At 41.2% G+C, this 12,810-nt stretch overlaps 1 protein-coding gene across 7 annotated transcripts in view; it reads left to right on the top strand.

Moving 5' to 3' along the window:
• Positions 1-12,810, top strand: part of LOC107035442 (CUGBP Elav-like family member 4) — a 338,453-nt gene that overhangs the window by 292,177 nt on the left and 33,466 nt on the right. For all 7 annotated transcript variants that reach the window (XM_015252830.1, XM_015252829.1, XM_015252831.1 and 4 more), the window contains one exon: positions 1,159-1,284. In XM_015252830.1, the coding sequence (XP_015108316.1) occupies positions 1,159-1,284 (126 nt within the window). The remainder of the gene's footprint in view (positions 1-1,158; positions 1,285-12,810) is intronic.

Genomic DNA, 12,810 nt, shown 5'->3' with positions numbered 1-12,810 from the left:
ATTATTCACATAAAAAATATCTGACAGCGCTCTCATCAAACCACAATCAGGCCCAACCAGAAACCAAGTAAAAATCGACTATTTAGAAATAGCTGCAGTTCAATAAACTGAGCATAAATATTCGTTGTCACGTGTTCGCACAATGGCGTGTGAGAAACCCACTGGATAGTGTCACGTTTCGATCGTCTAACGACGTATATCTCATGTATTTCATAGCCCGACATCAAAAATTCCCATAGACTTGAGTAATAAAAAACTAAATTTATCATCGACGCTCGAAGCTGACACTCATCGCCACATTACCTGCCCCCTACATATTCCAAATTAATTTTCTCAATGATTTTTATGCGAGCTCATGTGCTATCCACCTACCCTGTTTTTATTGATCGGCTTGTGGTGTAGGTTTTTTTTTTCTCTTCTTTTTTCCCGGAAATTCAAGGCAATTTATTTGACACATTCAATTCAATTACATAAATTACTATTACTTTATCAATTTTTTAAATTAAAACCCATCTTTTAATCATTTTTAATCCAATTATTTACGTTATTATTCAATTAATCACTAAAACTGATAACACGCAGCCTCGCCGTGATGTTATAGATGTACGTGTTGGCATAATTCAGAGTGTCACGTGGCCTTATATTATTGTATTATATTGTAACAAACATGGGTAGGATCATTCGTGTCACGTGTTTTACCCTGTAATGCACACACTGCACAATTAATTGGGTAAAATTGCGTCACGCGCGTGACCCCTCATGCCTCTATTTTATTTCCATTAAGTTACGACATTTTTTTTTTCAATTTTTCATTTTCTTTAACAATTCCCTCTTAGGATGGTGGATTGCTGGTGTTACCGTGTGACTTTGTCGTTCTCGGTGTTAGCAGAAAGCCCTCTATTTTTCGTAATTTTGTTTGTCTTCTATTTTCGTTATTTCATCATTACGTTCTGTACATCCTTTCGTTAGTCTGTTGATCGACTCTCTTTGTTTCCTTATTTTTTTCCTTCATAAATCAAAGGCATTAACATTTCTTGAACGTATTCACAAAGTAACCAAATCGTTGATAACACCGGAGTCTGATACTAATGAAGAATCATTTCTCTTTCTCTGTTTTTTATATTTATTTCTACCCGACATGGCCACCATCATCTGCAGACAGAAAGCTGTTCGTGGGAATGCTCAGCAAACAACAGACCGAAGACGATGTACGACAGTTGTTCACTGCCTTTGGTACAATAGAAGAGTGCACTATACTACGTGGACCCGACGGTACGAGCAAAGGTGAGTTGAATTTTCATTATTTCAGAGGTACACGAAAAATATCTTTTCTTAAGTAACGTAAACCTTCGCGGGGAAATAAAATTGATGGAATCGAGTCTAGAATCAAGAGAGAGCGAGAGCTTCTGAGTATAATTCTGAGTTTCAGGTTTTTAAAGTCTTGATTAAATCCGCAAATACAGGCCAAAAAGGTGGAAATAAATCAAAACACTTGTTAAAAAAGTTGTTAAATTGATGCTAATCACCCTCAAAGTAAATAGAAAAATCGTTCTCGAATGACTAAAATGTCCTCATATAAAGTAAAATATTCTCAACTTTACTGCCTATATACACAACCCCTCAAGACATACAATGTATAGCCATAATATATGTCGTCGGGCGCTGGAAGAAAGGCAAGTTGGTGCGTGTATGAGGTGGATGGTAGGTTATTTCACTTGGCTTTCGGGCTCTCTAATTAACCTCCCGCGAACAAAGATGAGTCAAGCCCAGGGCTCACATTCACCTTCATTTCTACCATTGCTTAGCAGCCACACTGAATTCTGAAAATCCTCCTACTCTTCTCCAACACCTTCAGCCCTCTATACCTCATTCCCTTCTTATTTCTCTCACCAAACTGGTTCTTATGTTCACTTTGGGCATACAACCTCCACCAGTACTGCCATACAAAACCGTCTCTTACCCCTGCTGATGACACACTCACTTCCGTATACTCTACTGCCTCTTTTGAGGTGAAACGATAAATTGGCTTCAACCCAAACCCCTATCTCACTCTCTACTCTAACCGTAAACTCTCCATGGCTACGACGTGCCTCTAATTTCCACCCAACTGACGAGAAGAGAGAGATGGCGGAGAGGGGGGAGGTGGAGGGTGGAGAGAGGGGGAAACGATATTAACCCGGAAATTGCATCGGAGATCTTTGGGGATGAAGCCGCTTCGAGCGCTAGATTTGAGGTTATTTTTCATTCTAAAAAGCTTCCCCAGGGTTTTGAGTACTTGTTTCACCTTTCATCCGGTTGCCCAACGGTGATTGAATGGCAAACCGTCCTTGGAAAATGTCACTCTCAGGTATATGTATTGTGACCCTATCCCCTCAACCTGATCAATTAAACTCGGAAATTTCATGACACAATACACTACCCCTGGAATAATATCTCACCACGAGAATAGGTGGGTGAATGAAGAAAACTTTGACTCCACCAGCATTTCATCACTGGTTCACAGCAGGATGTCCGCGGTGATGCCCACCTCTTCTTGTACAACCCATGACAGCTACCTAGTTAGTTTCATACCTAGCTAATCCCCGTGGTAATAGTGAGGATCGGGCTTCACATATTCATTCAACTACTCCCTTCACCTTGCTCCGCTCGACATTTTTCTGCATAAACTCGTAATATACCTTGCACGATAAAACTTTGGCAAAAAGACATCATAACTTGTTATCATCTTGCACTCTCCTTTTTTCTCGCTTTTGAGAGTTATCAAAGGTGTCGTTTTTTTCTATTAGATGAAAAAAAAACTTGAAATTTGCGATTCAACGCTATCTAACCACTTTCTCTCTCTCGCTCTCTCCTGCCCCTTCGGCTCGCCTCTCTTTCCCAATTTGTACGGCGTCGTCGCAGTGTCTCAGAGATTCGTAAGAGGATCTGACAGTCATCCCTTCCTCTCAAGAAACAGGGAGAACTCCTACCTCTTCTTTCCACCCACTTTTCGACGTATAACGACAAACTTCTTCCAATTATTTTGCTCTCGGGTTTTCCCCTCCACCCGGTATGTCTTCGGGAACATTTCACGAAACTCCACTTCAGACATCTTTTCCTATTTTCGTGTTTTCACTCTCTCCCGCAATTCGTGTTTTTCATCCCTCCTCTCCCTCTCCCCTCTACATTTTCTCTTCTCGAGTTATCCTTTCATTTTTTTCAGACACTATGAATCTTTATGCGTCCACCGAGAATTCATTATACAATTGTCATGGTATTTCAATTGCCGAGTTACATACACGTTGGGTAATAATTCGACGCTGGTGTAAGAAGATTATAAAATGTTTATGAATAATGGAACGAAAAATACTATTCGAGGGAGAATGGGAGAGGGTTCGGATGAGGTATGGGGGTTGAAAGGGGACGATTTTATTGGGATGGAGGGTGAACTCGGTGAGGGAGGGCTGAGAGGGTTAGTTCGTGGACCATCCCACAACTCAGAGGGGATATATATATGGATATATATATAAATGGGGGCGAGGACTTGCGGGAACAATTCAGCGCATTAAGTTGTAATAACATTGGCCCCGGGCGCACACGCCGATCTCTCTTCAACATTAACCCCCTTCCCTGGGAAGGTACCATTGCGCAACCCGTTACGCAAAATTGCTGCGTCATGATCCACCCTTACCTATAAAGTTTTTCCTTTCTTATTCTCTTCTTGGGGGATTTTTTTTTCATTTACAAGAACTGTACTTTCATTAAGTTTTTTTACTGCTGTCTTTTTTTTGTATTATGTTAGACTGTTTTGAATCATTTCTCTGCCTTTGTATTTGTAATCCAGTCAAAATTTTAAATGGTTGGATCTCAACATTGAACCGGGATTTGAAATCAAGCGCCAATTTTTTTTTCTTAACCGAGTTTTCATTCAAAATAAAAAACAGTTGTAATTTGCATTTTTACATGCCGTAAAAACTAGATTAGAAAAAGTTCTATGAACAGTATTTTGTGTAATGTTAGAAAAATTACAAAAAGTTGCTCTTTAGTCGCACTACATCGATCTATTCTCCCCCACCCATACAGAAAAACGCCATAAGTAACGAGAAATTGGATTGCCGATTTCCGAGCCAAAATTTCCCCCTCAAAATAAAGCTATTTGGTATGAAGAAAATTCGTCACACGTGACTGTTGATCCTCTCCGCCTAAAACTTCCATCATTTTGACGAATCACAGAATTATGCAGGATGCAAGCATGAACTGCATTAGGGGACAGGAAGCCCCCCCGATCCTCCGTTTTACTTTGAATTTCCCCTAGCCATTATTTCTTGGATGAACGGTAGATATTAACGATCGTTATCAATAGGTCGCGTGCCTAGGTTCGTTAACAGGACTATTATCGGCAAAATATGACAAATCAATAACTGGTTGTACGTGATGATGCAGGGGACCGGTTACCATCAAACCTGTCAACCCAATTTTACGACGCGCACATCAACGGTATAGGTCGAGTTATCTGATGATTAATACAGTACCTCGGTGTCACCGGCAGATCCAAAACGCATTGGATAAACATCAGTACCACCGAAAACAATGTTTTATGAATGAAATCTCCATTCCTTCCTAAATCACGGACGTGAAATTTATCAAGCACTTGATCTACTCCAGCGCGAGGTTCACAAAAATGATCGAATGGATTGAGCTTGTAGCCCTTCCATCAAGTTTCATAATCCAGCATGAAAAATGTCAGTTGATATATCGTTTACCTGGGTAAAATTATGTGAAGGGAAAATAAGCTGAAGACTTTCCTGGAGACTGTGCCTAATCCTTTTCACAGTGAATGTTTGTGGAGACCCCAGCTGCTGCTGGGATTTACCAGCTTCACGATTAATGAATGCAATATGCCAGCCACGTACCATCACTATTCTTTTGATTTAATACCAAGGGATATTTCTGGATAAGGTCCATCAACATTACAACCGAATAATGATCCTGTTCATTCAGGTGATAAAATACGCCTCGAAATATTTTCCAACTGAGCCAAAGTAGCTTGTACCCAACGAGATTTAGTGCACTTCTTATATTAATACGATTACCAACCGAGCGTTGACGGCAGACACAACAGCCAATGGCATACGCTCATAAACCACCAGTGTGTACCCCGCCAATATTGTACCACCCACCCATGATTCGTCGACCCGTGCTGCAGCCCCTGCACTATCATACCTGCAGCATTTTGCCAAGCTTTTCCGCGATCCCCCTTTCGTACTGGCCGTCCGTTATTCCCATAAATACACCATATTGCCCATCAACCTTTACATTCGATGCATTACCCACTCCGTTACTGTGTTCGTCCACCTCCTCCTTTCTGCTCCCTGTTATCGAATCACCGGACAGTAAGCAACTTAACAGGCCACTCTCAACCAATCCTCTTTGCCCCTTTCACTCTTTCCGCTGATGGTCAATATTTTCATGCTATCCATTTTTCCCTCTTTTTTTTATTGCATTTTCATATTTTTGTTGTTCCCGAACATGACGAGATTGAAGGTTGCCAGTGGCGTCACTGAAAACTCAGGGAAATTTCATTCAGAATAAAAAAAAAAAAAATTTCTTTCATGCCACGGGTCTTTCTCCGAATTATTGATCGCTCATCGAATTTTCTGATTAATTGTGAGGATAATTTCCATCACAACTATGATTCCCCCTGAAACTTTTCAAACTTGGCTCGGTGGTTAAATCAATTGATACTGTAATTACACAGAAAGCCCCCAAGCTCATCATCCACTGGACTCTCTCTTTCCAATTCAGTTGAGAATTATTACCAATATAATCAATGACGTTCATTCCGTTATCATTACCTGTCCTCCACCGCTCATAATGCTATGTACTTCATGTTTATTCCCTCCTGCAAACTCCGGAATAACATTCGAACGTTGAATGTCTATCAAACCCCCAGCAGGTTTTCGACAATTTTGCACGTTCAAACGATTATTTACCGAGCCGTGAAATCCCAAGGTAATCCAATCAAATATATTTCTGCGTTGATTATTGCGATTGTGGTTATTCACTGTATCTTCGGTTCATTTTGAAGCATTGGCGCGTATTACGGAGTGTTGAATTCCATTTTACATTTATCACATCTACACGGACGTACAATCCTAGTGTTTTCCGATATTCACGCGTTCTCACTCTTGGGTATCCTCGTGCACTCTCGGGAATATTCGGGTGACGTCGCTGGCGTTAGGCCCCAGTTGAACCTCGACATCATTTTTTTAACCACTATTTGTCCTTTCGCATTGATATTTTTTTTCATCTAGAAGTGAGTTTTCATTTTCAAATGGTTAATCATCGAGCGTGGAACAAGGATTGCTGATCTCCACACGTTTTCACTCTCGGATATCCTCGTGTACTCTCGTGAATGTTCGGGTGACGCCGCTGACTCATCATTATTTTCTTTAACCCCAATTGTTCTCTTCACACTGATATATTTTTTTATCCAGAATGGAATTTTCATTTTAACGATCAATCTCATGACAGTTCAAAATGGTTGACCATCAAGTGTGGTACAGGGGTAGGGGCTACGAGTGCATCCGCTGGTGACATTCGCCAGCCATCACAGACCTAATGCGTAACACTAGGAAATTTAATAATCCATCGTGGTGACATTTTGCTGTAGCTTTGTTACCAACGACTCGTCGTAACCATAACGAGAAATTTTACGAAGGACACCGTTGGCGCCAGCACGGTGGGCCCCACACAGTCATGTCGTAATGCATTGCACACGGTATTATACTCCTCCAGCTCCCTCAACAACCCCCTTTCTGCTGTTCATTTTCCCCCTTACCTTGCGTATGAAGGGAGGTGAAGAGGGGGTTTTACAATTCCCCTCGGTGTCCAGACATCCCGCCTTTCTGTCCCTTTCACTCCTCTCCGTCTATCGCGCGTAACCAGAGAGAGGTGTGCGCTCCGTTGATGCACAAATATGGAGCTGTGTAACGTTCGTTCGCTAACTCACAGACTGCGCTGTATCTGGAGTCCATGTTTATCACATAATAGACCGGACATTCTGTCCATAATCTAACAGTGTCGTTTTACCCGACGCCCTGGGCATTATGTATCCCACCGTACATCGAAATCATTATGCTAGCTACTTATCCATGTGGGCTTATGCGAGTTTGGGGACGTTCAGGGTAATGGGTGACTAGTGCTATGATTTCAAAGTCCAAGGTTTCTTCCCCATCCTTCATTCTCTATCAATATAGCATCTTTTAATGACGATATAATACTACATTTGATCGATCAGATAAAATCCCCCAATTAATTCGGATAAATGACACATAAATTATAGGATAAAACCATCAGACTCATGCGAATATTCTTGGCGACCTTGTTTCTTTATCAAAATGACTGCCCCTAGCCATGCGATTTTCGTTTTAATCAGCTGATTGACCCGAAAACCATATCGTCTACTCTTTACGTATGTTAGTATGAGTGTGCGGCTTTTTCGTTGCTGCTTTCTGAAAGGGGCCAATGGCCCCTGGAGATGCTTTGAGTGATACGAGTGGCAACAGTGTGTTATACCGTTGGGGGAAGTAAGCCTTAACCCCCGAAAATGAGAAAATCAATGGCTGTGTGAGTGTGACGAGGGACAAGAAAGAGGGGGAATATCTAAAAGTCCGGCTGTTACTCTAACTTTGTCGCACTGGGGAACTACTTGGATACCCCACGGCGCTGTTGGCCAATCGCCTTTCAAATCCATGTGCATGCAAATGTCTGCATTCAGTTCTGCAGAATTTCAGAAAGAAACAAACACTGAATCTCAAAATGGAAAATTACGAGAAATAGAGAAAAATGAAAAATGAAGGCGCAGGGCTCGCGATAATTATTCACAGTACCACTTTTAAACAGCCCGAAAAAACACCCACTGGCTCTGTAATTGTTTCGTCACCCCCAGGGGTCTCAATCGTGCACACAGTTATTACACTCCGTTATAAATGTATTCACAAAAGTTGAACGAATCGCAACCACGTCAGAGATGCAGAGATATGGCCCCTTCCGTTTTTTTCTCTCCTGTCGCGACAGAAAGGGTGCATGTTAATGTTAATGCCGAGCCTATGGGTTTTCACAGCGTCGTGGATATTTTTTGCGTACGAGCACTAATTTCTCTCAACAAAAACCACATATTTTCGGTCGTTAATTCACTCGATAACGATTGCGGCGTAGTTGGTTGAGCGTTGGATTCACATGCGAAAGGTTCCAAATCCCGGTCCGATCAAAGGCTTTTCGGCGACTGATGATTTCGCGAAGTGATTCAGGCGCGCAGAGGTGCCGAGTTCGAATCCCGGTCGCCGGAAAACCCTGAGCACAATCCCTAGTCTTCTAAATATATTTGACCCCTGGAAAAAAAGGTCTGAAAGACTCGCGTGAAAATGTTTCAAAGGCTGTAATAACTCCCCGTTACGCTGAGGCTTAAAAAGGGGTTTGAAATTCGATGGTTTGCAATCGATGCTCGGACACCCTTCGCCACAAATATATTCGGACAGAGGATGTATAAAGGGTAAAGTTGAAAATAAAAAAGAGGTTTTGGAGCTTTCGGAACGATGGGCAAAGGCATCAGAGCCGAAAGGGCTGGGGTTGGACCTGACCAATGCGTTCCGCACAGAGAGGGATACGGATTATTGGCGCTATGTGCGCGTGTCTAGAGGACTCCTCTGCTGTGTTGTAACGGTTCACTACACGCCAGAACGAGGGAACGAGCGACTTTGATGGCCAGAACCCCTCGTTTTCATGACGTAATCCAATCAGTCTCGTCCTACGATTCGTATCTAGTGATTTCCTATTTGTTTGATCATGTCAGTGATGTATCAGTCGGGCTTGATGATAAATGCAAAATTATATGACACGTTAACGTTCATAAACTGGAAAATAATGGATGAGTGACCTTTCATGAATAGTTTAAGCTGTTGATGGAATAGATTAAATATACAGGAAGCTCGTGCCATAACTCCATAACTCTATCTATTTTTTTTATCGTAATAAAATTTTCATAGTCTTCCTCGAAAAATGGTAGTTCCCAAAAAGTTAATGAATACTTTAATTAGCCACTCTCCGCAAAGCCGCGTGCACCTCCCTCTGGCATCGAACGCTCACTGTCAACTGTTTATCTTCCAGCGTTTGAAAGCACCACACGATACAACTCAAATGATTTTCAAAGCGAAACTGACTACGTAACTCGATGAACAAATAAACTCGTGTTTTCACATTTTTATTTGTCCCCCTTTTTAACGCTCTATTTAAACTATTTATGTTCAGTATGGTTGAAGAACTCTGACGATGAAAAAAACAATCAATAGAACCACAGAGAGGTGATTATACGATTTTACGAGAAAATTCGGAAATGAGGGAATACAACACCACGCCTGCTCCCAACCTTTTTTTTCAACTATAGGTCCTTCCCTCACTCGGTTCCACTCCCTCAGTTTATGTATGTGTGTGTGTGGACAAACTATGAACAATAATATTCTACCACTACCAACACCAACGACCACTCTCACCCAGCAACGTTGCCCCTGGAATTGAATTACCAATAGAGGGTTAGAAACAATGACTGGCCTCTCCAACCCACAATATTTCGGATGACAAATGAAGTGTATGGATTTTCTGGGTAAAACGGTCTTTTTGTTATGACTCAATATTGTCACAATATTAATTCATCAGGGATGTGTTTCAAGCATAATTCCATTCTTTTATAGAAACCGAGACCGAAGAGGAATTGAATTGAATCATATCCGTAATGCCTTTCTATGTCCAGATAAAACCAAAATAAATGGAAAATTGCTTTCATCACAATATAGTCAACATATTTTTGATAAAATATGATGATGCAAGATGATCTACCAACAAAACAATGTTTTCATTCGGAAATGTTGGGGCAATATTTCCAGATGTGTGAGAAAGTAACCGAAATAAATTATCCAAAAAACACTTTCTTTTTTCATCACAGTGGAAGGGTAGTAAACCACAGCCACCGCCTTTTCCCCGTTCACTTGAAAACCTAGAGGGCTGTATGTGAATGTATTGTACCGAGAGGGGGATGCAAACCCTCGCTTTTTTTTCAACTCCCTACGTTTCACATATACTGAGGCCTATAAAACCCACCCTAAATGGCCGTGCGCCAAGTGTGCTAACGTTAACGCTCAACGCCATGCAAAACCATAAGAGAAAACGTATACATCCTCTCCTGCTACCCCGTGCGGAACACACTCACGCATGCGAGGCCGATCCATTGAGGGACATAAATACACATACGAGTGAATATAGATAGGTACCTGCACACAATGTACCTCTCTCTCGCTCCCTCTTGCCCTTTCACTCACCATCGCAAACACTTTGCATTTGTAAACACACACGCGTCGACAGAAATGCACAGTTTCACACCTGATGATACATGTATTATGATTGTACCCCTCTTGTTTCGATGGGCTTCATTGAGTCCGAATTTTGAGGAAAAAGTGTTTTCAATTAACTTGGCGAGTGCTCGAGGCTGTCATTGAGAGTTCATAGGGTTGTTGTTCTTGGTTGCGAACAGGATAATTTTATTGGTACAGGGTTGAGTGTGTGGCTGAGTCGGCTAGGCGCTCGCCTACAACGCGAGAGATTCCGGGTTCGAGGCCGAGCACCGGCGGAATTTCAATGGATTATTTAAATTAGATCCTGAGAGACAGGCGAAAAAGTCAGACTTGAAGGAGTTCAGTTGTCACAAATTACAAGAGAGCATTGGTACTCAACAGTGTTTGTGATTGTGGTCCACATTCAAAGTGTTAAATATTTTTTTAGACGCAAAAATAGTTTATGAAAATATTTATAAATGAAGTTTATGTTTTTTTGGATCACGTTGACCAGTTAGCAGTAACTAGCGGAATTTTAATTGATTATTTGAATTAGATCCTGAGAGACAGATGAAAGATTTAGACTTTAAGGATATCCAAGTACTTTGCATATCTGAATATTTGCGATATTCAACAGCTCAATAGCTCATGTATTCCTGTGTTTGGTGCTCGAAACACTAACTATTTTTTCAGATTGAAAAATAATTTTTATAAAAAAGTTAAGACATGAAGATGTTAAGACATCATGAATAAAGAGAAAACAAGGCGCTATTAACCACTGAACCATGTGCATCTACATATGAAACTTCAATCCGATGAAATTCGCTGGATAAAATTGCTCATCTTTTTCCTCAAATGCCAGTGGAAATGTTGATCGCGAAATTTTCGCAATTAATTGAAAAAAATGATCGTTAATCCCCTCAAAACTTTCCACAAATAAATTCCCGACAACTTCTCCATTTTTTTGATCCCCCTCCCAACTTGAAACTTGCTCCAACGTGTTTCTTCCGTTAGCAATCTGCCATAGCAAACTCCCCCAATACCCAGCGACAAGTACACGAGGAAAATTAAAGTTTTCCGTCCAGTGGTTTCGGTAGCTGTCACAGAAAATTCAAGTTTTTTTACCTCGCAAACATGATATACTCAAGGATTTGGATAAATTGAGTTTCTTCCAACTAACACAATTCACCGTCGAGTAAAAAAAAGTTGTCAATATGTTTTTTTACATAACACGCTGGGCGTCAAGAAAGAAAGTTGGGGAAAAACTTTTTACAGAGAAGAAAAAAAATTGCAAAATGGATAACTGACGTGAACGCTCTGTCGACTGAAAGATATTTTCCAAGGACTTTAATTGAATTAATGGGAGAGAGTCGCGAGAGAGGGCTAGAATGAGTGTATATAGTAAGTGGAGAAGTGAGACGCGGTCAGCCGGAAATACAAGCGCCTCTTGGAGTGTATATATACTCAAGGATACTAAAGGTGGCAAGTTGCTAGGTGACTCGCTAGTTATTTAATTAACCGAGAAATTCTCTCCTCTCCCGTTTCTCTCTTTTCCTTTCCTTCATTCCCCTCGTTTTCTTAACACTTTCTCGTATTTTTTCCACCTCCAGGAGGGTTTGAAAAAAATACGACAGGCTTCATGCACAAACGCCTCCAATTTTTCTCCTGCACTTCAAATTACTAATTAAACGAGAGAAAAAAAAAGGAAAATATTACGAGAGGTGGAAAAAAAGCTGGTGATGAACGACAGTCTCGAGGAAACCGAATAGATTCCCCGAGGGATTACTCTCTTTCGGGAGTAGACTGTGGCAATGCCGGCGAGTGGTCGGAGGGACTATAGCACCGGCAATAGCGGCATCGGCTTATGTGCCAGGCTTAACCCGATGACAGGATGATTGCCCGATATTATCTAAATTACTTTTCCCAAAGTTACAAACGAATCTCAAGGCCTACGCGTAACGAACTCCGCGATATTAAAGATAAATCGTGCGTTGGATATTTTTGATCCCTCACGGACTACGTATTCTCCTCGGTTACCTAACCTCAATCATCCAGCTGCCTGGCAAACTTCCCCCATGTGTAATTTCGTAATGCTGTTTACACTTGTTAAAGCCTCACGTGTACGAAGCAATTTATTCAAATTGAATGAAAATATTTGGCATTACATTCTGCAAATCAAGTCATTCTCAATTCTCCAAGAATATTTTTCTCTCATAATGAGTAAATCTAAATGCTCTACATGCAAAAATAAATGGTATTCTCACCAACGTTCAAATATTTATGGCCGTAAAATAGTAGTCGCTGACAATGATCAATATTGCATGTGATGAAAGTAAACTGCATGCACTGGGTGAAAGGGAGACAGTGCACCCCCCCCCTCCCCCCTCTTCGCTGACGAGTGAGTGAGTTGCCTATGTAATTTAATGCCGAGTAAATACGCCGGTAG

This window comes from Diachasma alloeum, unplaced genomic scaffold, assembly GCF_001412515.2.
Source record: "Diachasma alloeum isolate Michigan unplaced genomic scaffold, Dall2.0 Dall_scaffold_00198, whole genome shotgun sequence".
Taxonomy (NCBI): domain Eukaryota; kingdom Metazoa; phylum Arthropoda; class Insecta; order Hymenoptera; family Braconidae; genus Diachasma; species Diachasma alloeum.
Note: the sequence above shows the minus strand (reverse complement) of the source record. Positions and strands in the feature narration are given on the sequence as shown.